The 27,632-nt window shown below is 52.6% G+C and overlaps 1 protein-coding gene across 2 annotated transcripts in view; it reads left to right on the forward strand.

The window, feature by feature from the left end:
* PTCH1 (patched 1) overlaps positions 1–27,632 on the forward strand; it is a 60,362-nt gene that overhangs the window by 18,863 nt on the left and 13,867 nt on the right. For both annotated transcript variants that reach the window (XM_055125530.1, XM_055125529.1), the window contains exons 3-17: positions 7,258–7,447; positions 9,515–9,584; positions 9,672–9,763; positions 11,127–11,325; positions 11,623–11,744; positions 12,374–12,521; positions 13,272–13,403; positions 13,712–13,867; positions 14,637–14,735; positions 14,994–15,119; positions 19,248–19,366; positions 19,792–20,173; positions 20,438–20,747; positions 24,829–24,971; positions 27,241–27,424. In XM_055125530.1, coding sequence (XP_054981505.1) covers positions 7,258–7,447; positions 9,515–9,584; positions 9,672–9,763; positions 11,127–11,325; positions 11,623–11,744; positions 12,374–12,521; positions 13,272–13,403; positions 13,712–13,867; positions 14,637–14,735; positions 14,994–15,119; positions 19,248–19,366; positions 19,792–20,173; positions 20,438–20,747; positions 24,829–24,971; positions 27,241–27,424 — 2,472 coding nt within the window. The remainder of the gene's footprint in view (positions 1–7,257; positions 7,448–9,514; positions 9,585–9,671; positions 9,764–11,126; positions 11,326–11,622; positions 11,745–12,373; positions 12,522–13,271; positions 13,404–13,711; positions 13,868–14,636; positions 14,736–14,993; positions 15,120–19,247; positions 19,367–19,791; positions 20,174–20,437; positions 20,748–24,828; positions 24,972–27,240; positions 27,425–27,632) is intronic.

The raw sequence follows: 27,632 nt of genomic DNA on the forward strand, positions 1-27,632 counted from the left end.
CGGACCTGTTCCATCCACCGGGCCTGGGAAGCAGGCACCATCCCCCAGTGATGATGCCCTTGGAGATACATCCTCCTTCCCACTTCTTTGGGGGGTGTTGGGAGGGTGTTGGTGGCTTTGAGATGTAGTAGTGAATATACTCATAGCACACCAGTGACCCGGTGATGAAACTTGTCCTGGCCCCAGGAGTCTTCCTGCATTCACTGGCCCCAAACTCCGCTCACCCTGATGACAGCAGAATTGAGGATGCGGCCCGAGGGCCAGCCGCCCTGCCTCTAGCAGCACAGGTGACGGGTTAAGTCCTTGTAGAAGAGAAGCAAGAGAGAGGGGGGGGGAGGGGCTTGGGGGGCCTGCAGCATGGGGTTCCAGGGGCCCAGCCCTCCTGGGGACTGTGGTTGGCGCTTTCCTGTATCTTTCCATTCAGACCTCACTCGGAACTCCCACCTTCTAACTGCAGGGGAGCCTGGTCCTGCCTCCTGGGCCCTCCTGGATTGCCCCCAGGGACGTGCCCGGGACAGTGTGTGCACGGTACCCTGCCCTGCTGGCATACCCGAGCCGGGATCCTGGCAGGGCAGGGTACCCAGGGACAGGCGCGCCTGGATGGAGGGGCAGGAAGTGGCAGTGCCCAGCGGGCAGAGCATGGCGCCGACCTCTCGCCGGGCAACCCTGGGCAAGAACAGGTGCGTGGAGGCCTGTGGCAGGCCAGGGCTCTGAGCTGCTGCTCTTCTCTCGGGCCCAGCACCTCCCTGAGGGAGGGCAGAGATGTCCAGCACTTCCCTGGTGGGGGAGGGCCGTGGCTCACAGCTCACTTTGTGGAGGCAAATTCTCTCTGAGCTATTTGATTTTAGCATCTTCCCATGGCAACACCCGAGGCCACAATCCCACACGGAGAAAAGCAGCCCAAAAGCTTAAGTAGCAGCAGTTGGCTAGTCATGAATAAAGAGATGGTGGAAGAGGCGCTGAAATTCACAGCCACAAGAGTTTTCAGCCAATTGCCCAAATTACTGAATCTTTTTTTTTCATGTTAGAAAGTGAACCAGTACTAATAATTTGCAGTTATTACTTTTTAAAAAATCACCTTCACAATTAATCTCAGATCGAAAGGCCCTGCAAGAACCGAAAGGGGGAAATGGCCCTCTCTGAGGCTGTGAGATAATTCATGGGATTAGTCAAATGCAAATGCTACACTTGCATATACACACACTCCGTTTTCCTAATTGGACTCTGAGTGGGCACTTTGCAGACTGAAAGGGTCATTTGTCTTGACTGATTGACTTTCGCAGGCTTTGGGGAGAATTAATATCTCACACAGATGACTGCCTGCTCCCCGTGCACCCTCAGCGCTGCGCTCCCCCTGCCTGCCGCCCGGGTGAGGTGTGGGCAGTGCCTCCCTGAGTGGTCTTGGGCGTTTCTGGGAAAGCTCTGGGCATCATCTCTATGTGGGTCTAAGCAAGTGCTTGCTGCCTTTACCTCCCGGCACAAGTGCCACAGATGTGTGTGAGGTTTCATACAAAAACCGTGCTGAACTGTCACCTAGCCGGGGAACAGCTTTGGTCCTGAGTGGAATTGTTTCCCCCATCTGCGGGCCTCTTCACTCTGGAAAATCACCCATGATGGAGTGAGAGGAAAGGACCAGCAGAGCTTGACGGAGTTTCTGGGGCTGGAGAGATAGCGTGGGGTTAAGGCACTTGCTGTGCGTGCGCAGACACAGTTTGCAGGGTGCGGGCTGTAAGCCTCCACAAAAAAAAAGAATTTCATTACAGAAAAGATGCTTTAAAAAAATCTCCCCTCCCCTCTCCTTCCCCCCGCCCCCCCCACCCTATTTACATTTGTTTAAATGTCAGTTCCTGGAAAAAAAGGTGGCTGAGATTCCAGAAAAGCTGCATCTCCTCCGTGGTGGGAAACTCTGGGAGGTAGCTTTGATAATGTTAAAATTGAAAAGCACTGTTTTTTGGGGGGGTTAATTCTCACAGCTCTAGCTTAGAATGAGAACTCGGCGTTCTGGCCTTATCCGCAGTGTTCTGGGCTCCAGACCAAGGGCCTTCTGCCTCCCAGCAGCAGACCCCCTGGGACAGGCCTGTCCCACCCTGACAGCTTGGTGCCACTGGGTGCCCACACTGGATTTAATTCATACAGATTGCAGCACCAGCCCCGGTACCAGCGTGTTAAAGAGGGTTGTGCACGCTAGCCTGCACCCTGCGCTAAAGGACTCAGTGACGTGGTGCTTCCCGAGCTTGGGGGGAGGATGGACATTTCACAGACACTGTCTTCATAGGCCCCAGGGATCAGCAGCGGCATTCAGGAAAACTTGGCTTGGGGCCACACCCAGCAGTGCCCAGTGCTGGGGTGCTGGGTCGCCCTCGGCATGCTCTGGGACATGCTGTGCCAGGGAGCCCAGCCACTGCAGCTCTGTGAAGCAGCCCCTTGCTCCCAGGGATGGCGTCTGTTTTGCTGCCTTTACAGAAGCACTGGGGGGCCATGGTATCAGAGGTACCCAGACCTCTGCCACGGAGGCAGTGCTAGGGCTCGGACCCTGACCCTCACATTCTTGCTGTCTGACGAGCACGGAGGCAGTGCTAGGGCTCGGACCCTGACCCTCACATTCTTGCTGTCTGACGAGCACAGAAGCCTTGATGCACTGAGGTGAAGCCGTGGGCGCAGGAGACGCAAAATGCCCAGACAACAGTTTTCAGTCACCTGGAGAGACAGTTCTGTCACCACGCCTGGGCTGCTTCTGCCCTGCTGAGGAGTGGCCGGGGCGGGCCGTGGGGAGAGGCCCTTAGTGCCTGTCCTGCAGCACTCGGAGCCCAGGGACGTTATTCTTGTCACTTCAGAACGGTTGGGTTCTTTTCAGTCTTGACCCGTGCTCACATGCTGCCCACAGGCAGGCAGAGTTAGGGTTTGAGTCCCACATATACAGTAGTGTGCATGCCCTCGCCTCCTGAAGCCCGGGTCCGAGACTTCAGCAGTGACCCCTGGCACCGCCCATCTGCCCCACATGGCCCCTTGCCCAAGTGGTGGTTTCTGTTTTGTAATCTAGGGTCAAAGGATTCCACGGTTGGTGCCTTGGCTCCCTCACCTGTTCCTCCGAACACACAGATGAGTGGGAGCACTGGGGGTCACCCTCCGACTGACTCTGCTTAGAGAGAACTTGCGCCAGTTAGTCCGAGTTGCAAAACATCATGACTTGACTTCGCTCTGACAGCATAGTATCTCACTGTGTGTGTCTCCTTGTTCCTTAAGCACTCCCTTGTCCCTGGACATTTGCACTGTTCCCATACCCTAGTTATTGCACTGAGTGTTTCAGTGGACAGAGGTGCATTACTTTCAAATTAATGTTTTTGTTTTTGCAGGGGCGGGGGGGTGGAATTCAAAAAGGGGTCACTGGGTCATTGGGAAGTGCTATTTTTTTGAGAAGTTTATTTCAAGTCCGTTGTTTGAAGAGGTTGTAATTGTGTTGTTAAAGTTGCTGCATCTGAAAGAAGGGAAAGAAAATAAGATTGGAGAATACAAGAGTGAGGCATGCTATTTCTGCATGAAGCTTATTTTTTTAAATTTTTTATTAGTGAATCACCGTGAGGTACAGTTACAGGCTTACAGACTTTCGTGCTTGCGTTTCAGTCATGCAGTGGTTGAGTGCCCATCCCTCCACCAGTGCCCATTTTCCACCACCACTGGTCCCAGCATCCCTCCCGCCACCCCCACCCCAGCCTCCCCCTACACCACCCCACCTCTGGCAGGGCATTTGCATGAAGCTTATTTTTAAACCAGGGCCTAGTAATTGCTTTCATCTTAATTTTCTCCTTTTGTTACTTGGACATCTTTAATTATATTCATTGCAGAAAAATTAAGTAGTAGATAGGTTCCTTACAATCAGGTAAATATTATCTATAAGCCATCAATCACATCCTTCCAACAGCTACTCACCCATGACTGAGTAAACTTAGTGGACATCACAAACAGTCGATCTTACAGTTCACTCTGCTAAGTAACAAAAGTGATTCGCAGGACCCAGTGGTAGTCTGGTGAATAGGGCGCTTGCCTTGCACGTGGCAGACCCAGGTGGGTCCCATATGGACTGGTGGTGCTGGATCTGCCGAGTGCCACCAGAAGTGATTCCTGAGTGCAGAGCCAGGAGTTAACCCTGGGAATCTCCAGGTGTGGTGCAGACATATCCCCCCACTACCCCCCCCAAAAAAAATGATGTGCAGTCTTTTGGGAACATTAGATTATTTTTTAAAAATTCAAAGAACAGCCTTGAGTGGATGAGTCAGAGCAGAGCGTTCTGCACAGCCTCCAGTGCAGCTGTGATTGTCGACCCGTGGGGGCAGGCCCGGCTGCCGCTCAGCTGCAGTGTAAGGTGGGCCTTTGCTGGAGTGCAGAAGTGCAGAAGTCAGACCTGTTCCCAGAGTTGCTCTGCTCAGAGGATTCTGTTTCTGGAGGGTCGTTCCCGAGGGACTCGCCTGGAGCAGTTTTTGACACAGATAGACCTGAGAAAGAGCCAAGTGCTGTGCAAGCCCACGAGCGCTCGATCTCTTTGCCCAGTTGCTGCCCCTGCAGCAGGCCACATCAGGGCCTTTACAGCTGCGAGTGCCACCCCTTCACACGTACAAGATTGCCCCCCCGCCCCGAGTTCCTCCAGGTGCTTTTCTAGCTCACTGCTGGCCAGGGAGCCTGCCTGTCCTGTGCAGATGGGCTGTGCTGTCCCTTCACAGCCGGCCAGGAGGCCAGCCTGCCTTTCAGCTGCTAGATTACTTTGCACAAACATTCATAGTTAGCTACATAGATAAATTCCAGTCAGAGTGAAAAGGGCCTTCTTACAGGTAAAGACAGACTGAATTTAAGTGATCTTAAAGAACTGGCTGAGTCATTGGTGGAAGACACTGGAGGATGTGGGTCTTTAAACTCCAGGTTTTTTGACACAGTTTCTAACTCTAGGGCTTTCAGCTCTGCTTTTTTCTAACTGTAGGTGGTCAGCTCTTGGCTAAATCTAATGGTCACATTAGTAAAATTCGTACTTACCAAGAGCAGAGAAGTGGAAGAGCAGAAAGTTTTGCAATTCTGGAGACGTGACATATGTGTGTTAAATCATGTGTTTATTTGAGTATGTACTTAAGATCTTCGTAGCAGCCACACTATGGAGTCCCTGAGGTACATTTTATAACTTGTAGGAAATAGCATAATTTGGGGGACTCCTGTGATCAGAAAAATGACCCACCAGGAAAAGTTGGTCTCAAAGAACCTGGTCAGTAATTCTCGGCAGCATGAACCTTTCATTTGATTTTTAGTGTGCTTGCGTGTCTCTCCACTCCCCTTTGCTTTGTGGTGTTTGTTTAGCCTCTTGATTTTAATTCATCTGAAGGTTTAAGCGTCAGTGAAGGTCAAGGAAGCGTATACTATCGGTGCTTGAAGAGGTAGAAAGACATATGTAGAATTGAGGCATTGATGTCCAGTAGTGAGAGAAAAAGATTTTTCCCCAAAAGACTATTTTAAAGACTCTCAAGGTGATTCCAGGGGCTAGAGGCCATCCTTTTCCCCCTGAGGTCTGGGTGCAAGCCCTGAGCTCTGATTTTGTAGCACTTTTTAGAAATAATCTTTTGACTAACAATTGACTTTTTAGCCTCAAACAGATTTTCTGTCTTTAGAGACGGGAGTGAGTAATCATTTCCTATTAATTAATTGAAATAATGCACTGGGGTTCCTGCCTGAGGATCCCGGCCTCCTGCACCTGTGGAAAGGCTTGTGGCGTTATGCAAATCCATCCCACGTTGCCACTTGATTACCAGGTCCCCAGTAATTCCCCAGGGCATTTTTATAAATTTTCAGCGCTGATGTTTTTGGATACTAAGAAATACACCCTGTGGTCCCCTCTGCAGTTCACCCTTTCCTCCTACCCCCTGCATCTGTTTACTTCCCATCTCCGTCTCTAGGACCTGCACCCATGGTCCATGGCCTGGGCCACTTTCCCCCCTTTTTTCCCTTTTTTTTCCCCCCAGTTTCGGGGCCACTTCCAGTCGTGTGCAAGTCTGGTGCCCTTCCAGCTCTGTCCCCAGACTGTTTTTCTTTCTTTATGCTCGGGGGTTCCTCCGGGCTCAGGCATCATTCCCGGCAGGCTCTGGGGACCAGTGGGATACTGGGGGTTGAGCCTGTGTGCAAGGCAAGTGCAGTTCCCAGTGGACTAGTGCCCAGCCCTGAGTGGTTTCTTAGAGGGTGTTATTTGCTTTCTAGAACATGTCGAGAGAGAAACCTCCCTGCTCCTTCCCAGCCCTCCGTTACTTGCTCAAACCAGATGTTTGTTTCATCTGTCTTTGGAGAAAAAGGCTTCCTCCTGACTGTAGAGCCCTGACACTGGCGGGGCCGTAGCTGGAGGCTTTTCAGTACTGCCTTCCGGACCCTGAGGGACTCTGGGCTCTCCTGGTTTCCTCGGGCTCCTTCCCACAGTGCTCACCAGAGCCTGCCCCAGACCCCCTTTCGCTGATCTCAGCCCAGCTCGCATCCACACACACTTGCCCTGGGCAGCACTGCTGCTGACCATACCGCCACAGCAGCTGTGTCTGCAAACATCAGCCTGCTCGTGTGGAGCTCGGCCCCAGGAAGGAGACCACAGCTGTTGGCAGCTGCCGCTCCAGCCACCCAGCGAGCTGCCCGGGCGGGGCTGATGCATCGTGCTCCTCCCCTGCGGCTTCCCTGTGTGCTTCTGACAATGAGTCATTGTTTTATCACCTCCTGGCAGTCACCGCTCTAGCTTTATTTCTCAGTTCAACATTGTCATTTTAGTGAGAGCATTAAAGAACACACATTTGCCAACCCTCCTGCTTCAGCTGCCTGTTTTTCCCTGACAAGGAGAAACATTTCCTTATTACCTTTACCGCATTATTCAGAAGAAGAGTGTAAATTGAAACCAGTTATCTTTAAATGTGCTACAGGAGCACATTGTTTATACAAGTGAAATGAGTTGTAACAAGGCGCTTGGTCTGATCTGCAGGCAGTGTTTCAGCCTCTCCCCTCTCCTTCACTGCCGGCAGCTGGCCCTCAGGTGTGGCCGTGGCCAGTGCAGGCTGGGCCTTGATGGGTGTAAAGAGCAGGGTTTTGGTGCTTGCTGTGAACAGAGTTAACATGGCCAGTGGCAGTAACTCGAAACATCAGACACGCTTTTCCCAGCTCATGAGTGTGCCTTGCCCGTCTCTGTGAGATCGCCCAAAACTGAGAGCTCGGGGGCTTTCACGGACGCTCACCAGGTTCTGTCCCCATTATCAGTTGGTGGACGAGTGAGTCGGGAGTTAAATTACACTCGCCAGAAGATTGGAGAAGAGGCGATGTTCAACCCTCAGCTCATGATCCAGACCCCGAGAGAAGAAGGCGCGAACATCCTGACAGCAGAGGCGCTGCGGCAGCATCTGGACTCGGCGCTCCAGGCCAGCCGCGTGCACGTGTACATGTACAACAGGTGAGGCCTCGGTCTGGGCCACTGTTCTGGCAAACATGCTAGCCACAAATACTTCTGGAGGGGACACTTATCAGGCCTGCGGACTGCATGGTCTGTCGCACATCTTGGTGCGTTCGTCGTATCAGGAAGCAGGTGGAGGTCTGTATACCCGTTCTGGAAAAGTCACGTTGCTTTGAAGGATGGTGGAAGGTTTCATTTTCATTGAGTCAGTCAGGTTACAACAGTGTGAAAAGAAACAGGTCACTTTCTTCACTTTTTCACAGGTACAGTTGGGATGTGTTAGGAACACAGACAGGTGTCGCAGGCACCTGCTGTCATGTAGATGTAGAATAAGGTGGCTTCATACACATCCTGACCAATACCGCGCTCTAGCTTTTTATCTCAGTTCAACAGCGTTGTCATTTTAGTGAGCATTAAAAATATTCTGGAACAAAACTCCTGTTATTTTTCATCTCTGGCTAAACTACGGGCAATGTTTGCTCATTCCTGTGCATCATCAAAGGCAGCATTTGGAGCTTGTTTCTTGGCTAATGGATTAATTAAGCTCAGTCTTCCTGAACAGTTTTAAGTAGCCTGCGTTGCTATTATGAGGGATAAAAACGTGCTGTTTGTAGAGAAGGTTGTGGGTCGCCGAGTGGTAGGTGGTAGACGATGGCTGCCAGCCCAGCCGATAGCTCCCGCCTTGCCCGGAGCTGGTGTTCTAGTCACAAAGTGCAGGGCATCATAGGTAAGTCGGATACCGGCTTGCCCCCACACCAAGTATTTCAGGGGTCAGGCAGGAGCTCCGGCCAACAGTACTCAAGCCATGTTCTTAGCCTGTCTACACCCCTGCAGACCAGCACTTAGAGCCCAGGCAGTCAGCCTTGGTTGTCTCTGCCTGCTCCCAGGTCCAGTCCGTGGCAGGAGAGCTCAGGAGACAGGGCTCCTTGCCAGAGGCAGTGGCCAGAAGAGGCTTCGTGGGCAGATGGCATCCTAGGGGCACAGACGGCGGGACGGAAGGCAGAGACCAGAGCACTTGGGGTGACTGTCTCAGTAGAGCAGTCCGAAGGAGATGTGCTGGGTGCTGGGGAACCCTGCAGTGCCAAGGACAGCACAGGTCCTTCCACGTGCGTGGATGGGGCCAGGCCCCCCACAGGAAAGCCCACTCTCAGCCCACGGCCCATTACCCTGGCTCCGGGAGGAAATTTTTTCATATTTGTTTTCTTGGATTGCCTGTCCATGACCTTTCCAGTTTCTTGCTCTTTTCTCCTTCCTGAGTCAGGCTTCCCCGAGTAAAGTCCCCGTGTCCAAAGGCAAACCATGCACAGCACTCTGCTAGGGAGACAGGGTGCCCCACGTAGGAGTGCTCGTCAGTATCGGGTTTGTAGACTTGAATAAGAACTCAGCTCGGTGGAGTGTTTACAGCAGGAAGGTTCTCTTGAAACACTGGTCTGGGCGTTATCACTTCATAAAACTAAGCCAACAATATTTATAATATATATGCTCATGTATTATAAACTTTAATAATTTAGTCCCCTCTTATTTTGAAGTTTTCTGATTTGTTGGGGGTTTTGTTTGTTTGTTTGTACTCAGGGGTTACTCCTGGCTCTGCACTCAGGAATTACTCCTGGTGGTGCTTGGGCCATATGGGATGCTGGGGATTGAATTTGGATCAACCATGAACAAGCCAAATGCCCTACCCACTGTTCTATCACTCCATCTCTTATTTTGAATTTTTGATAATTCAGTTCTGAATTACCAGCCCTAAAGCTGGTTAATACATATAGAAAATCAGAATAATGGTGTAAAGAAGATTATTGGGTGAACACTTAAGAAAACAAGACTTTTTAAATATTTTGGTAGTGTTCATTTACATAAACACCCATGTGTTAATTACAATTTGGTATCACCTATTCATTAAAGCAAGTTTGTTGGGTCTCTACTTGGCAAAAGCTCTGCTTCTTTGAACAGATACCTAATAGCAATAGAAGTAGGTTTATATATATATATACATATACATATATATATTCTGATTTTGCACTAGTCTCATTCAGTACAATGAGAACTTTTTATCTCTTTTTTTAATAGGCAGTGGAAATTGGAACATTTGTGTTTCAAGTCTGGAGAACTTATCACAGAGACAGGCTATATGGATCAGGTATGTTTTTTCATTTGTAAAAATATTCTCAAACACCGCTTAGTATGCATAGCTTAATTTGTGGCCTATTCTCTTTGAATTTGACAGATAATAGAATATCTTTACCCTTGCTTAATTATTACGCCTTTGGACTGCTTCTGGGAAGGGGCGAAGCTACAATCCGGGACAGCATATTTACTGTAAGTGTGTGATCTTGTTTCTGATGCCCATGAGTTTTAGACTTCAGCAAGTTTCTGATGCGGTGTTATGGTTTATTCCATTTCAGTTTTGAACAAGAAATAAACCATTGAAATTCCAAGTGCATTTTTTGAGTGAATAGTTGAAGGAAAGAAGCTTCAGTACAATGTTTTTCCTCTTTTCAAAAAAAAGTTCTGTAGACATCATTAAATTTCATTCACTTTTACCAGCCTATTTTAATGCAAATAAGATGCAAATTGTCTCTGAGTATGTGTGATATTTAACTCTTGAAAATGTTCTGAAGTTTTGTAGGCCAGGCTTTTGTATAGGCTTGGCTAATTTCTTTTTTCCAGTTGGGGGAGGGGGAGGACTAAATGTCAGAACTAAGTATTTTGAGTTCAAGTTCATCCCTGTGGTAATATGCCGGTCCTTCGTGGGGTTTAAGTGTCATTAATGGCATTTAAAGATGAAATCTACTACCTTCCAAGGTCATCATAGAAGCAGCAGCACCATTCAGCAGTTGCATGTAACTGACATGTAGTGACATCCTTCACCATGTCATTGGAAAGATGGTTGCTCATCACTGTGGACGTTTCAGTTCATTGTGCGAGGCGTGGTGTTTGGGGTATTGTTTCTCTTCCAGCTTGCACATATCTGCAAAAGCAATTTGCAGTGGCCATACCCTGACCTTCAGTGTACAGTTTGAGATGGGAAATAAGGGGGTTTGTGTTTTCTGGTTGGGAGATTCTGAATAATGACTTCAGCCTGGTTAAGCAGCTACAGTGTGGTTGGAACCACATAACAGGCAGCCAAAAGCCTTTCTGGTCTGTCAACAGCACAGATTCAGAAGTGGGTGTCGGGGAAGCGTTCTTGATAGCCTTGGTGGCCGTGGCAGTGGGGTGCTGCCGGGGTGTCAGAGCACCCTGACACAAATACGGGATTATTAAAGGGGATGGAGATCAAATATTTTGATTAGTGACATTTGCAAAGCATCTATTAGGCCGCTAAGTGATGATTTTTTCCTCTTTTCTCCCTCTTATTTTGTGTCTCATTCTTTAACGTAGCAGCACCCTCTAGCCAGTTTGGGTCTTGGGTATTAATTATGGCATCAGACAAAGATCCAGTGATGCCACTGTTGATTTGTAAGTTTTCTTCTTGCCTTCCATACTCAGGACCTATCTTACCGACTTTCGTTTAACATGTAGCTGTGCCAGAAAGGAGCATTTGTTTTCTATTCTGGGTTTGCAAAATCATGTTATGGACAGAAAAGCCACATGCAGCTTGGCTGAACTCTTGTCACCTTGTTATCTTACTGAAGGTTTGGGAGCTTCTTTTCTCATCATCACCTCCTCATTTCTTTCACAGAGGTAAGCCCCCTCTGCAGTGGACGAACTTTGACCCCTTGGAATTCCTAGAAGAGTTAAAGAAAATAAATTATCAAGTGGACAGCTGGGAGGAAATGCTGAATAAGGCTGAAGTTGGCCATGGTTACATGGATCGACCCTGCCTCAATCCAGCTGATCCGGAGTGCCCAGCCACAGCCCCCAACAAAAACGCAACCAAAGTAAGTGTGGCCAGGGGGTTCTTACGAGAGGGGTGGAGAAAAGCAATTATGGCTACTTCCACTTTTAATTCTTATTTTTTCATTTTTAAGATTTCATTCTCTGCAACCTTTCCCCCCCTGTAGTACTAAGTTTGTTTGTGGAGCTAAATTTTGCTGGAAGATTTGCCATACGCCTCTCATTAGCCTTGTTATAAATGTTCTCTTGGAAACAAACAAGCGCTTAATGCACTGAATTTTAACAAGGCATGTGACCTGCCTACTAATTTCTGTAATTATGTGGCTGTCTTTTTATTCCAGCCCCTTGATATAGCCGTTGTTTTGAATGGTGGATGTCATGGATTATCGAGGAAGTATATGCACTGGCAGGAGGAGCTGATTGTGGGTGGCACAATCAAGAACAGCGCTGGGAAGCTGGTCAGGTAACCCAGCACCAAGACACCACAGGCCACCCTCCTGCTGGCTGGAGAAACCACGTCTCTTGACGTTCTGCATGTCCAGTGCACAGCCCTGCACCGCTCCTGTGCCTGCCGCCTGGTGGGACGTGTCAGGAGGCCACGTCAGACATGATCAGGGTTGGGCTGGTTCTCATGGAGTGAGTCTCTTGGTCACCATAGCATTTGCCATCTGATTGCTTTGTCAAAATCGGGGCCTTCGGGCAAGAAACATTAGTCGTGACGTCTAGACTTAAATGCTATCGTCTAAAAGGTGTCTCAGTTAGTTTAAGAGCACCTCAGCAGGTGGCCACTGTGTGCTGGACTCCGGCTGCCAGCCACACTTGCGTTTCCCCCAAAGCCAGGCACTCTCCAGCCCAGCGTCTCTGTCAGGGCCCCTGTGCCTTTCCGTCTGTTGTCTCTTGACGAGGAGCCTGTCCATTTCATGTGGGGGCCTATCTGTGGGAGACTGTGGGGTCCCGCCTGTAGCGTGGACCGTCCATTCGCTGGGGCCCTGCCTGTGCCCTAGGACAGACAAGCTCTGTAAAAGGGTGCATGGGGGGTGCTTATTCAGGGGGCTCACAACACCATGCTCACTTCTCTCTCCCGGCCCACAGAGCCCAGGCCCTGCAGACCATGTTCCAGCTAATGACCCCCAAGCAGATGTACGAGCACTTCAAGGGCTACGACTCTGTCTCCCACATCAACTGGAATGAGGACAAGGCGGCCGCCATCCTAGAGGCCTGGCAGAGGACATACGTGGAGGTGAGTCAGTGCCTTCCTGCCCCGCCTTTCAGCCTCGTGCAAACCTCCCAGTTACAGAATGCTTCTAGCAACTCTGTTTTTTTTTTAAAAAAAAAGAATCATTAGTTTTTCATTAGGCTTCACTTGCAAAAGATGATAAACGCTTTTGGTGGGCTGGGAGTATTTCCCCTCTCCCCCCCCCCCCTGCCCCCGGTGGTGAAAATGCGCAGATACCCAAGTGGTGCAGAGACAGTCTGAGCAGCCAGTCATTAACCTCAGAGCTTGGGCATAATGACAGTGTTTAAGAAAACAACTTGGTTAGCAAGAGGCCGTGTCTGGAACACATTAGCGAGGCCTGCAAGCCAGGCCCAGCTGCAGGCCCCGGCAGGAGGTGGCCTTTGTTCCCCAGCAGTGACCTCCCCCGAGTTGCCTGTGACCTCTGAAAGTGGCCAGCAAGTGAAGGTGGAGGGGTGGCAGCGGAGAAGTGGGTGTCTCCAGGAGTTCCCAGGGCGCGGGTCGGCTGCGGGGCCGTGGGCAGAGGAGCCGAAAATGGCCAAGGAGCACTAGCGATGGTGGAGCCCCACTCAGCGAGTCCCCCCAGCCTGGGGCCGCACTTGCAGCTCTGGCCCTTGTCCCGAGCTCCTGCCCCGAGTCCCAGAGCTCTCACGAGTCTCAGAAAGCACATGGTGGGTGTCTGGTCTTGTCGCTCCGTCTCCTCGCCGGGCCCAGGGCTCTTGGCTCCAGGGGGTTTATCCTCGTGCTGTTTCCCAGGTGGTCCACCAGAGCGTCGCCCCCAACTCGACCCAGAAGGTGCTCTCCTTCACCACCACCACCCTGGACGACATCCTGGAGTCCTTCTCAGACGTCAGCGTCATCCGCGTGGCCAGCGGCTACCTGCTCATGGTAACGGTCAATTCTCCCTCTCTCCTGGCGCGGGCAGGGCCGTGTTTTATTTTGTAGTTCTTACCGTTCTGTGATCGGCCTGCTTTTAACTGCTCCTCGCCCCACGTGGGCCGTAGGGGTAAAGTGGTCTGGGAAGCATCTTTCTCCCATTTGCAACCTTGTCCCCCTTTGATTTGTATCATTTTGTGTGGTGTCTGGAATGTAACTTTTTGTGGTTGGATTTAGTAAATTGCACCTTGGGGTGGGAGACTGCGGAATATTCTCGACACATTCTAACTTTGCTTGGGTTTCTGTCTCCCACCTCGCAGCTGGCCTACGCCTGCCTGACCATGCTGCGCTGGGACTGCGCCCGGTCGCAGGGCGCCGTGGGGCTGGCGGGCGTCCTGCTGGTCGCGCTGTCGGTGGCTGCAGGACTGGGCCTGTGCTCATTGATCGGGATTTCCTTTAACGCTGCAACGACTCAGGTACTCAAGGAGCTGCCCAGGCGGTGGGTGTGCAGAAGCACACTTCCCCGGGCGTGTCCCAGCTACCTCCTGTGTGTCCCTGTCACCTTCCACTAGGATCCAGTTCAGTCTCCCAGTGGGCCAGGCGGGTGGGGCGGAGGCCAGAATGGGCTGTTGACTGGGGAACCACTTTCCTTCCTGGCAGGCTGCCAGTCGTCGTGGTAGTGTGGTTCTAACACTTGAGTGTAAGGCCAGAACGGCAGGACAGTGCTGGGGCTCTTACTTTGCATGCAGCCAACCCAGTTTGAGTCCCGGCATCACATACGGTTTTCTGAGCATTGGTAGGAGTGATGCCTGAGCACCAAGCCAGGAGTAACGCTGAGCACTGCCAGCTGTGGCCCAGAAGCCAAAACAATTGATAAAGCTTACATATACATTTGTGGGCTTTGTGGACACACCTCTTTGACTTACTGGTACAGTCATTTTGGGGTAGGGGTAGAGAATTTAAACTAAATTCTGACCATTGACACTGGATCAAGTCCTTGAAACTGTTCTGTAGATGAGTTAGTTCCTTTCTCACCAAGTGAAAACTTCTTTTTTTAAAAAAAAAAAAAAAACCCAACAATTTAGAAACATACTACATATGTATTGTAAAGTGAAATCATGCCCAGAGTGAGTGGAAGCTGCCCTTCCGTCAGCTCTGAGCGGGGCCCCGAGTGATGTTCGTGTTGACCTGAGACCAGTCGGAGTTAGGCCTCACGTCTGATGCCATTGTCCTCTTTCACCGCAGGTTTTGCCGTTCCTTGCTCTTGGCGTTGGTGTAGACGATGTTTTTCTCCTGGCACATGCGTTCAGTGAAACAGGACAGAATAAAAGAATACCTTTTGAGGTAATAGAAAAATAGAAGAAATCTTGGGACAGCAAAGGCCCTCTCGTTCTGAGCCCGCGTTATCTTGTACGCACTGTGACCAACACAGGTGTCTGTGTGAGGCACTGAGCACTTCCCCAGCCCGTTTCCTGGCCAAGACAGACCCCTTTCCGGTCCCTCCGTGCCAACATCGAGCTCTCCGGGGCCTGTTCTCTCACACTCTGGCCGGAGATGTGACGGGCGCAGCTCTCAGCCTGGCTCTTCTCGCTCCCCCCTCAGGACAGAACTGGGGAGTGTCTGAAGCGCACAGGCGCCAGCGTGGCCCTCACGTCCATCAGCAACGTCACCGCCTTCTTCATGGCCGCGCTGATCCCCATCCCTGCGCTCCGGGCCTTCTCCCTGCAGGTGAGCGTCCGGGCGGGAGGGCCCTGTGCTGGCATGAGGACTCCCTCCCCGTCTGCTTCGTCCGCAGATGTGCTTGGTGTTGACTCTGCTGCCTGAGAGTGTGCATGCCTTACCCCGCGTCTCTTCCAGTGATTCCCTGGAAGTAGTGACCTAAATACTCTCTTGCTTAAAAGAAAATACACAATTCCTTTTTTTTTTTTTTTTGGTTTCTTAACCCCCTTCTAAGCCTACCTGCCCAGGTATCTGTGGCCTCGGTTGTTGCAAAGCCTTTTGCCTGATGGAGTTGCCTCTTCCTTTGTAATTAGGCTAAAATGACTCTCCTGGAGCCCCAGTAAGCCTTAGTGCCCCAACACTCTCCTGGGGTCCGTCATCGACTGGATCCAACCAACTTCCTGCCTGCCCTGCCTCTGCGCCCAACTCGGTTTGTGTTCTCACTTCTCTCCCTGCTGGCTGCTCCTGCAGCCCGAGAGTCACCTGCCGTGCCTCACCGAATGCAGATGGGTTGCGCTGGTGAGCGTGAGGCCGAGGACTGCAGCCCTGGATAAGGCAGTGTCCACATGCACTGGCTCTCGGGGTCTGGATGGGGCCTCCTTGGCCGCTGCCCCGCCTCCACGCCCTGCGGGCTCTTTGCCTTCCGTCCCTTCAGGGTGCTCCAAAGTCAGGATTCTCCTAGACACCATCTAGATGTTTCTCTGGACAAAGAGCCTGCCTCCACAGGAGGGGTGTGGCTGCGGGGAGCCTTGTGGCAGGCAGGAAAGGCCCTCCATGCCCCCAGCACCGGAGGGGCTCCAGGGTACAGAAGGCACCAGGGCCAGAGTCAGCTCCTCAGACCTGGAGCAGTTGAGCATTGTCAGGAAGTTTGTAAGTGAATTCAAATGTTGCGGCTTCGGCTGTTGTGCAGTAAGGTGGGAGGAGCACAGCCTGTCCCTCCTCTGACACCATGATGACGTTTAGTCAGTGAGACTTGTGTTTGAAAGAAAAGACTGCCGGTGTTACTTTCTAAGCTGCTTAAATTGACAGCCAACCTCTCGGGCAGGGCAGGGGCAGCATCTGAACAGATTTATGAAGTTTATACTTTTTCAATGTTTTAACTTTTTTCAGTCTTTGTGTTTGAATTTGACTCTCCTAAATATAGATAAATGCCTGAGCAGCCTATGGCCCTACTGCACAGAGGGACTTGTTCTGTGCCACGTGCCACACAGCGTCAGGACGTAGTTTGCACCGCACCTTGGTGGATCAGCGCCCAGGGACGCTGCGATGGTGGCACCGGGAGTTGGAGGCCCGGCCCCTCATCTGTAGGCGCACGGCCCAGACTCCCCTCCCGAGGCTGCCCGGGGCCCCCACCCACGTCACCTTTCCTGCTTGCTTTTTTCCCTCTGTCGATCTGCTCGGCCTCACAGTCGTCCTTTGATTGTCCCTTTCTCGTTCTCTCCTCTCCTCTCTCAGTACACACTGACTGATGATTCATCAAGGCACACTCTTCTTTAATGGTATCCTATGGTGTGGTGGTCTGAAAAGCTCCATGAATTTTTCTTTCGCCTTTTAGAAAATCCAGTGCACTGTGTTCTTTCCAGGTAAGCGCCATAATGAGATGCAGTGAGTACTGTTTGCAGTTCTGTCCCCAGACGCTGGGGTGGTCCGTTAGACAATATCAGGTTCCAGAAGTGCCATTTATTAAAAAGAATGGCCTCCAGTAATCAGCCTCCTTTTCTTGTCAAAAAAAAAAAAAGGAATGAAATGTAACAGAAAGAGCGTAGCACTCTTGGCATTTCTGGGATAGCCACCAGCAACTCCGTATCCATCCCACTTTCTGCTTTTGCCATTTGAGGTAGCCATTGGCAACTGCCCTCTCTGCCCATGACTCTGGGTACTCTGGGTATCCAAAAATCAGATGTTACTTCTTTTAATCCTCTAAAGAGGTGGTTCTGTCCATTTTTTCCCCTGCAGAATTTTTTTTTCCCTGTGAAAACTGGAGACAATTTTGTAATATAAACAAAATGAATAGACTCTCCCCCAAAAGACACGGCCATAGATGTCCGGGTCAGTGTCCACAGGTGCAAAGTCGTGGCTCTGTCCTCTGCGACTCTCTGACCCCCGTACTGTCGCTGCCCGGCGCAGGGTCTCAGCAGGGAAGGGAGGGTGTTCCCCCGGTGCTCAGGCCTTCCTGACAGTGTGCCCTCACGGCCACCCGTGCAGGCACACTCGCGTTCCTGCCACCTCCTCTCCTGACTGAGCACTCCTCGCTGCCTGTCCTCCTGCGTTAGTGCTCCTGGCACAGAGTCTGTTCCTCTCTGTTAGGAAATGTTCTCCCTGTCGAGTGTCTGGGGTGGGGGCTGCCTTGGGGTTCTTCTGTCATTACCTCCAGGACAGTCACCAGATCAGCCGCATTTTCTCCTGTGCACAGGCACTGGCTCTGTCCCTCTGCGCTGTGGACGGCAGGGACCAGCGGGCCCAGTGGCGTCTTCCCTCTCTCCATTGTTCCCTGGGACTTTGGTTTGTTGAGACGGGCTGTCTGCCTGTGAACACGGTCAGAAAGACAGTGGGCACGGCCCCTCCCCACTCCAGTCAGTTTCCGGGGGCTGAGGAACGAGGACTCGAAACTGTGCTCCCAGGGCGCTCGTGGTCTGCCCAGGGGTTCTCATCCACTCAGGCTCCCCGCTCGGGGGGAGCCAGGCCCAGTGGGCACTCCTGGGTTGCCGCTGGTCCGGGTTCTCCTTCCGGGGGCGCTGTGGTCTGTGCTGGGGACCCCCTCAGCTCATGCTCGCTGCCCCTGCCCAGCAGGGTCAGAAACCCCGGAGCATGAGTGCAGGCCTGGACTCCCTCACAGGGTGTCCGTGTGATCCCTGACCGGCCCCTCACTCGTCCACCGCAGCACAGGCACGCACCCCACTCACTTGTGAACCCGTGTTCACTCCCCAGGCCTCCTCAGCAGCTGTGGGTGCATGTGCGCGCGCGGTGCTGAGGACGGAGCCTGTGGCCTCCCGCGGGTGGACAGGCTCTCCCTGAGCTGCACGCCGGGTCCCGGGAGCCAGCAGCCTTATCGCTGTTCTGCGAGGAGCACAGAGTCTGAGAGGGACCCCGGCAGAGTCGCACAGGAGTTAGGGGCCTTGAGCAGGCGCGCGGCTGGTGTGGGTTCCAGAGCCTCCTGGGACACTCAGAGTAGAAAGACATTGCTCTCAACCTGGGCCTGCTGGGCTGTCGTGACAGAACCCGGGCAGGGCCGGGCCTGTGCGCGGGTCCCGGGCCAGGAGCAGCCTTTACCCCAGACAGAGGTGTCAGGCTAGTAGTTCTTGAGAAACTCCTCAGAAACTGGCGATCTTCAGAAACTCCAGGTTGAGCCGATTCCTCGGTTCCTCCGCATTCCACTCGTGTCCTTTCCGTTGCCCGGCTCGCGCGGCCGCCCGGAGTCGACAGCCTTCAGCCGCCCTCTGTTGACTTTTCCTTATTAACAGCCCAATTGTGTGATTTTTACTAGGTCAGTGGGAGATTTGCCAAGACACTGCAGCATTTAGCCCCGTGTTTATTCTAGGCTATAGAGTGACTTTTGAATCTGTACTTATTTATTCTACATACTATAATCACACACAAGAATTTCTTTCTGCTTAACTCTCCTTGACCTCTGGTGTTCAATGCTGCGCGCGCCACAGCTCGCTCCAGGGCCGTTTGGAATGTGCCAATTAAAAACCTCGGGGGACGTGTTTGAAATTTTATTTCATGTTTGAAAGGTGACATTTGGATATAACCGGTCCTTTCACATATAAATCCTCGCAGTGCTGTGTGAACTCTTAGAAATGTTGAGAGGGAAATGTCTCTTTTTGTTTTGCATTTAAACATCTCAAGTGTGTCTGACTTTGTTGATTTGGTTGGACGGTAGTTGAAGCTGCTCAGGGTTCGTGGAATGATCAGAGATGGAAAAGGTCAGACTGAGGGGACCTGCTCTGTCTGGCCAGAGGGTCTCTTGGTGCTGAAAGAAGCAGAGTAACAGGCGACTTCAGCATACGTCAGCTTGGGAGCCTCAGCACAGGGGAGGAAGGCGCTGTTTGCAAACACCTTGTTTTCTCCAGGCAGCCTCTGACCGGTGAAGTGTGTGACGGTGACCTCAGCTTTTTCTCCCCTTTCTGCTCCCAGGCAGCTGTGGTCGTGGTGTTCAATTTTGCTATGGTTCTGCTCATTTTCCCTGCCATTCTCAGCATGGATTTGTATCGGCGCGAGGACAGAAGACTGGATATTTTCTGCTGTTTCACAAGGTGCATTTTCTGGCTGCGGTGGCCTTTATTCCCTGGGTGCATGCAGATTGGTGGCAGTTGGGGAACCGAGCCTGTGTGCTCTTGGGAGGGAATCAGGGGCCATGAGCAGAAGGGCCTTCCCCAGGGAGACGCCGGGGACCCAGGGCTCCTTCCCCATCGGGTCCCTTCCCAGCCCAGCACCGCACGGAAGCTGCAGACCACCACCGAGGAGAAAGTGGAGCCCCCGAGAGGCTCTGCCAGAGGTTCCCCGCGGACTGAGCCAGCCAGCTCCCCACTGGCTCCACTGTCCGCCAGGCCGACTCGGGCCTGCCGCCCACCGGCCTGCCGTGACCTGTGGCCCAAGTCAGAGGCTCTGCGTGGGGCTTCTCATTTCACGCCGAGTGGGACTGCCCGCCCCGCCCGACGTGAGCGCCCCCCTCTTGCAGCCCCTGCGTGAGCAGGGTGATCCAGGTGGAGCCGCAGGAGAGCGCCTGCTTCCCGCCCCCGCCCTACGGTGGCCATGGCTTCGCGCACGAGACGCAGATCACCATGCACTCGACAGTGCAGCTGCGCACCGAGTACGACCCTCGCACACACGTGTACTACACCACAGCCGAGCCGCGCTCTGAGATCTCCGTGCAGCCCCTCACCCTCGCGCAGGACCCCCTCAGTGGCCAGAGCCCCGAGAGCGCCAGCTCCACCCGGGACCTGCTGTCCCAGTGCTCAGAGGCCAGCCTGCACTGCCTGGAGCCCCCCTGCACCAAGTGGACGCTGTCGTCCTTTGCCGAGAAGCACTATGCCCCTTTCCTCCTGCGGCCGAAAGCCAAGGTGAGCCGCCGGGCAGCGGCACTGTGGTTGGGGCTGGGCTTCTGTAGGAGGGCAGCTGCTGCTCAGCTCAGGTCAGCGCTTCACTTCAGAAGCTCTGTAGGGGAAAGCGTGAGGACTCTGGTCTCACGCTTTTCCCCCTGGGGGTTTCGCGGCATTCCCGTTGGCGCCGGTGCCAGGAGTTGAAACCGCTGGTCCTGGCAGTGTCGGGCAGGTGTGACGCAGGTGTGCTGCCCCGTCTCACACAGACCTCTCCCCTCGTTGCAGGTGGTGGTGATCTTCCTTTTCCTGGGCCTGCTGGGCGTCAGCCTTTACGGGACCACCCGCGTGCGTGATGGGCTGGACCTCACGGACATTGTGCCCCGGGAGACCCGAGAGTACGATTTCATTGCTGCACAGTTCAAGTACTTCTCCTTCTACAACATGTACATCGTCACCCAGAAGGCCGACTACCCGAACAACCAGCACCTGCTCTACGACCTCCACAGGAGCTTCAGCGACGTGAAGTACGTCATGCTGGAGGAGAACCGGCAGCTCCCCAAGATGTGGCTGCACTACTTCCGGGACTGGCTTCAGGGTAAGGTGCTAAGGTGCTGCCCAGAGCGTCCCGCCTCTGTCCCTCTGCTCGGCCCCTCCCTGCACCCACGGGGGGAGGGGCTGGAGCCCCTGTTGCAGGGAGCGCTGGTGTGTGTCACTGGCTTCAGAGTCACCCAGAATTCTTCCCTTGCGCCTTTTCTGGGGAAACCTCCCAAAGCTGACTTACTGTGGCACTGTCCGGCAGGTGGGCAGGGGACCGAGGAGCCTGTGTGCACGGCAGGGTGGGTCTCCGTGATCTGCTGGTGCTTCTCATTCCAAGGCCTGGCTGGGGAAGCAGGACGGGTTGCTCAAGGATGAGGCTTCCAGGCCAGTGCACCAGCAAGTCACAGCCTGCTTCCCGGGTATATTTTTGTCCTGATCTGTAAATATACTTTAAAATTCCATACTTTGAATCCCTATTGATTTTACATATGAAGGAAACTTATAACTGCCTTGTTCATCACAGAAACAGTGAAATCCTGCTTCAGAACACTTCCCGTGGCTCTGAGCTTGCTCTGAGAAGCTTTTCTAGAACATGATTGTGGTGGGGAGTGTGGGTTCCTAACCGTGCATTAAACTGTGCTGACTGAATATGGATGCATTCGGTGATTCCAAAGACATCTGTTCGGTGAAGTGGAGAATCAAGATAATTAATCACTCAATTCAAGCAAAAATGCTTCCACTTTTAAATGGGGCTCCACCAAATAATTATGGACCCAACATTTTTGGCTTCAGTTATCCAAATGATTATCTTAATTTCTCAATTAGGTTTGTTTAAACACAGATTCAAGTGTCCTTTTTCATTTTTTGGTCTTGAACCAATATGCTTTACATAAGGAGGAAGCACTCCATTTCCCAGTGAGTTCACGTGAAACAGAAAATTGTTCAGTAGTTTCTGGCCTGGATTCATGCTCCAAGAGTTTTATTCATGCTTATATACCAAATTTTTACCTCTTTTTTTTTTTTTTGAGGAAGGCAAAGAGAGCAATATGATTTTAATACTGTTGTTTTTTCAAACATGCTCCTGAGATCCACTTGAATTTGTTCCAGATTAGATTCCATGGTGTTGGTGAAGCAGTGGTTTGCAGATAATGAGCCCAAAGAGGACTAGGCAGTTGAGAGATTCCTTGCTTTTCATTTTCCCTGTTGGCCAAAGACATGCAAATAACTTGCCTAAAGTGACAAAGATCTGCAGTGCCTCCAGTGACCAAGCAAAGGAGGGTCACTGCAGGGCGAGTCCAGTGTCCCCAGCCGTTCCCTTGGCTGTTCAGTGTGGCCTGTTAGGCCCGGCTTGGGAGGGGCCGAGGGCTCTGTCTCAGGCCAGGCGAGGCCTAGGCCTTCCAGACGCTATTATGGATTGTTCCTGTGGTCCAGGCCCTGACGGACCGAAGGCAGTTGGGCTGCATGAGACTCATGTTCGGGTTGCTAAGTGAATTGCACCCCCCTAGGTCAACTGAGATCCAGTCATCTCAGTTGGACCCTGACCCTAGCAGGGGCAGCCTCTGTCCTAGAGGCCCCGCAGAGCCTGGAGCCCAGGGCGGCCGCGGCGGGTCTTGGCTGCCTGGACATTTCTCAGGCCTGGTGAGTGGGTGACTTGCCTTGGAGCATTTCTTGCGTGGAGTCCAGCTGCCCTGAGCCCGCTTTCCTTCAGGGCACTCGGGTGGTTTCTGCGTGGCTGCACAGAACCTTCCTTGGTTTGAATGCTGGTTCCACTCACATCAGCCTGGCTGTCCACTTCAGTGCTTTTTGGCCTTTTTAGTTCATCAGAATATTTAGAACGGAAAATTGTCATCTTGGAGCATGTACACAGATAAGGTGAGGTTCCAGATAACTTGTCATATACAGATGGGGCTTGTTTATGTTTCTCTCTGAATTGTGCAACTGAGAAGATTTCCATTCTTTCTAAGGCCATATATTTAAGAGAAAACAACCATCCGATGATTAGCTCACAGCCTTTCACTAGAAAATAACTTTTGTAAATATTTCAAATCAGAAAAGTTTTGGCTAAGGGGTCTGTGTTCTGCCCCCCCCCCCCCCCCCCGCAGTGCCGCTGTCCTTCCTGTGGTGTGTGTGTCAGGCGCCAGGTGTCACGGTCCCGCCTAGGCAGCACTTTCACTTAGGTTTCTTGGAATGTGCCAGAAAGCAAAGTGCCATTATGGAAGGACTTCCTGTTTCCAGAAAGTCAGCGACCGACTCCCATTGCACCTTCAACCCCGGCAGAGCAAGTGAGACGTGTGTGGTCAGTGGCAGTGACCAGTCGAACGACACAGCCAGTGTGACTGCCCCCAGATTAGTTCTTTCTCTTCTTGTGTCCCTTGCAGTATTTCCAGACTGGGAACCAGACAGCCCCGTGCATGGGGGTGGGGGGGCGCATCACAGTGAGAATCACGTGAACAGAGGGGTGGGCCACAGCGAGAGACCAGGGAGCAGGCAGCAGGCCAAAGGCCAGCACCAGTTGTGGCGATGCACACTGACCCCGAGCGGCCCCAGCTCCTCGCCTGGACTCGGCGCCTCTCTCGAGAGCTGGCACAGTGGCCCTGCTGAGCTGCCTCCTCCCTCGGCGCTGGGCGGCCTGGGTGGTCCGCGCCTCGGGACGCAGCTGCCTGGGCTCACAGCTTACCCCAGCATGGGCCAGTGCCCCTCGCCTGCTGCCTGGACCCTCCTGGGCACCCCAGGGCGGTGTCAGGGGTCCAGCAGTTCCTAGGCACTAGCTGCGTGGAGGGAAGGGCGAGAGGGCCAGGCCAGAGTAGTGGAGACCGTGGGCCAGGCCTTGGGGGGCCTGGGAGAGAGGCAGCAGGGATGGATGTTTCTTGTTTTTCCCAAGAGCGAAGGGGGAAAAACATCAGGTGCTAAAATGAAGCCGCACCTGCTGGCTCTCCCCACGGTGTGCTTCCTCACGGGGCAGGTGAGAGGCCGCACTCTGCCCCGCCCCCCGGGAACACCAGAATTGAGGTCCCCACCCTCGGTTGGTGCCTGCGACGGTGGGGGGTGTGGTTGAGGCACAGAGAAGGGGCTCTGTCCCGATGCCCCACCGCACGCAGGCCCAGGGATGCTGCTCAGAGCGGGAGCTGTAGGTCTCCGCTCGGCGCATGTCGGAAACAAGCTGAACCCCTTTCCCTCTCCTGCCACGCGTGTCTCGCCAGGCCTGAGTGGCGTGTTCGGAACCAGCGCTTTCCCCGGCGTCGGGGCTGCAGGTTCTGCGCGGGAGGCGCAGAGGGCCCAGAGCCTCTCCAGACTGTGGCCCTGGTTTTGATTACAGCGGCACAGCTGTGTGTGGGGGACTGCCGCACCCGCCCCCCCCCCCCAGCCAGAAGGCGCTTTCCTTCCTCCCCAGGCTTGCGCTTTGTCATCTGTCCCCACAGAGCCTTGGGCTCGGCCTGTGCCTTCCTGTTCCCAGTCTGACCGGCGTTTCCCCTGTGAGGTGTTTCCCTGCACACACAGGTACACGCACGTGCTCCTGCCCTCGCCCGCGGCAGGGTGGCAGAGAGGAAGAGAAGAGTTGAGCACAGGGGCGCCGGCTGTGATCCTGACACAGCCTGGCAGCTGAACCCACAGCCTGAATTAGCTCCACAAGTCAGACAGATGGAACACATTGACAGAATCACATTCCTCTCACCCCGAGCTGGAGAAGCAGCTGAGTTGCTGTTTGAAGTTGGGAATTTAGATGTGCGTGTGCACCCCTGGTGGAATTCCTGGTCCCTGGAAGAAGCGTTGGTGTCGCACGCCAGGCGGCATGAAGTGGTTAATGGACGTGGTGTTTCTCACCCATCATTCAGTGCTCCTGCTTTCGCCCCCCCCCCAATCTCTCCCTCGTTTTCACTTTTTCTAAAGTGAAACGTGTGTATGTGGTTCCTGAAAAAGCTACTTCCTCCTTGCTGACTTTGAAACAGTGCTGATTAGGAACCTGAAATTCACTCATGAAAACGATATAATCGCATCACTGGGCCTTCAAGCCAAAACCAGGCATGACCCAGAGGGTTCGGTGGGTGTCCAGACGCCCGAGGTGCAGTGGGCCACCTTCTACACACCCCTTGTGCCGTTGGCTCTAAGGTATAGTGGATCATGCTCATTTCCTTCTGTAGGACTTCAGGATGCCTTCGACAGTGACTGGGAAACAGGGAGAATCATGCCAAACAATTACAGGAACGGATCAGAGGACGGGGTCCTGGCCTACAAGCTCCTGGTTCAGACCGGCAGCCGTGACAAGCCCATCGACACCAGCCAGGTACCACGTGGCGCTGCCGCTGGGCATGGGGCTTGCTGGGCAGGGCCCTGCGGCCTCTGCCGTGCAGAAGACATAGGACACACTGCTCTGGGCACACCTCTGGTGTCGTGGTGGGAGACACATACCCAGGTAGCTTCGCCCCCGTCAGCTGCACTGGCTGACCATGTGACTGCAAGCCTGCAGAGAGGGCCTCTTCTGCCCATCTGTGAACTTGAGTTTTCCAGAGAAATTGCCAGAACAAAGTACACTGGAGGCGGCAGCACATGCTCCTTCCGATGTTTCTCAGTGCTATATTAACTTTCTTTCAAAATCGGTTGGTTATGTTCACGTACGTTCTTGACTATATTCAAACGAGGGAAGATGACTGTGCCGGGTAGTAGTTACTAGAATGAGCAGAATTTGGGGTTGATAGAGGTGTGTGGGAATTGGAAAAGCTACCTGAAGGATGAGAGATTTGAGTCACTGCCCCCGCGCCAGGGAGAAGGACAGGGCTCCGTGTCCGAGGAGCGGGCAGGAAGGAGCAGAGCAGAGCCAGGACAGGTCCGCCCTTCCTCTCACTGGCCCGAGGAGGGTGAGCTGTTGCTCTCTGCTGCTTGTATTCTCCAGCTAGACGCGTATATACCACGCACTGGCATTCTAAAATCTTCCATCCGATTTCCTCTGGTGCGTTCAAGCAAATGATTCCAACACTGCTGTCGGCTTTCCCAGGGAAGAGCCTATTTGCTCTTGGTCTCTGTCTTCCTTGCTTCTGTGGGCAGAAACCGGTCCTGGGAACAACCCTCCTGGCAGCTCTGTTGATCACCTTTTCTTTTCTTTTCTGTTTTTTTTTTAATAGACTAAAGTCTACCTTTCTTTATTAATACTCTCTTTTCCTATTAAGATAACATAAGGTTATTTTTACGAGTTTCAATTTTTGTAAAACTGAAGTCAGATTGTATTCGTTCACTAAAATTTTGATATTTCCTGCCCTTTCATGGGCTTTAAGGCTGAAGTCAGCCTGAAATACTGAGCACTGTGGGGGAGAAAATCCTCCCAGGTCCCATTGGACAGTGTAGTTAGAATAAGCTGTCAGAGTTTCATTTTCACCAGAGATAATCGTATCCTGTTTCAGTGATTTTTTTTTCAAAAGGACTCCAATCTGTGTCCTTTTTCTGAGGATTATTCAGTGAAATAGAACCTTTCCTTGTCTCGCTGGCTTTTAAAACAACAGTTCTACCATGTGCATAGCTCAGAGGGTTAGGGAGGATAAATTTGATGCTTAGTGACCACCTGTAGGTGGCATTAGGTTTGCCGACGATGTGGGCAGGAGAGCCTGAGGGGGGCCTGGGCAAAGGGGCAGGGTCAGGGCCTCCCTGGGCCTGGGTAGTGCCCCCTGCCCCGAAGGGTGAAGCGAGACCAAGCTGTGCTGGGGACTCAAGGATGTTTGAGGACATGCAGATGTCACATACCTTGTAGATTAATTGAGTCCAGATCCCTGAAGTTTATTTCTCTCCTTCTCCTCCTGTCTCTTTCTTCATTCTTTATTGTTATCACTGGTGTTTTCATTTTGTTTAAAAAAAAAAAAAGACCAAAAGTGTTGGAACCAGGCCTAAAGTAAACAGGAAGACTGTGTGTGTGTGTGTGTGTGTGTGTGTGTGTGTGTGTGTGTGTGTGTGTGTGTGTGTGTGTGTGTGTACACTTGCAGAACCCTACTTTACAGAGAAATGGTGTCCAATCTCATGCTTGGTGGCACCCTCACTGTGACTGTCCCTCTCAGAAACCAGAAAGGCAGCTCCAGGCACGCAGGTTCCGTCCACTTTCTGGCAGTAGACCTTTTTTTAAAATCCACAGGTCATAGGAGGCTAGTGTTAGCAAAATTTATACAGATGTTGTTTTATTTTTATAGCTCCCCTCCATTTACCGGGTGGCATTTCCTTCAGTGTTAACAACAGAGGTTAACTGCACACAGACGTGCATGGGGATTCTTGCCAGGTTTTTCCCCTTTCCCCTTCTATAAATACATTTCTCCAGATTGTTCATTCTCTGCCTTTGCTGCAGACTGTCTCTTAGCATTCAGCCTTCACTGGTTCAGTTGCCTCCCGGGCCATCTGTGAAGCCCCATGTTACAAACACAGTGGTCTTTGCATCCTCCGATACATGCATCTTGAAAGAGAACAAAGGTGCCCGGATGGGATTTCCTGTATTTCCAAACTGTGGGGACTCTGTTCTGTGTTGCGAGTGCTGTCTCCTGCGGCGGTGTTCTGGAAGCTCCCGTGTTCCCATTTTGCAGCTGACGAAGCAGCGGCTGGTGGACGCGAACGGCATCATTAACCCCACGGCGTTCTACATCTACCTGACCGCCTGGGTCAGCAACGACCCTGTGGCCTACGCCGCCTCCCAGGCCAACATCCGGCCGCACCGCCCGGAATGGGTACACGACAAGGCTGACTACATGCCAGAGACCAGGCTGAGAAGTAGGTGCCGCCCTACCCGGGCCTCAGCCCCAGGGGGGCTCGCACCACAGCCCTCAACTTCTGAGACTAACCAGAGTTCAAAAATGTAAACAGGAATAGATTTCTTTTAGCTTAAAGCACCAGGAGACAGATGAGGGTGATGGTGGAAAGCGCCCCGTGCTCTCCCGTCTTCAGTGGTAGTTGGGGCGGGAGGTGTCCGGGCGTCTCT

The sequence above is a fragment of the Sorex araneus genome, chromosome 2, assembly GCF_027595985.1.
Source record: "Sorex araneus isolate mSorAra2 chromosome 2, mSorAra2.pri, whole genome shotgun sequence".
In the NCBI taxonomy this organism is placed as follows: Eukaryota; Metazoa; Chordata; class Mammalia; order Eulipotyphla; family Soricidae; genus Sorex; species Sorex araneus.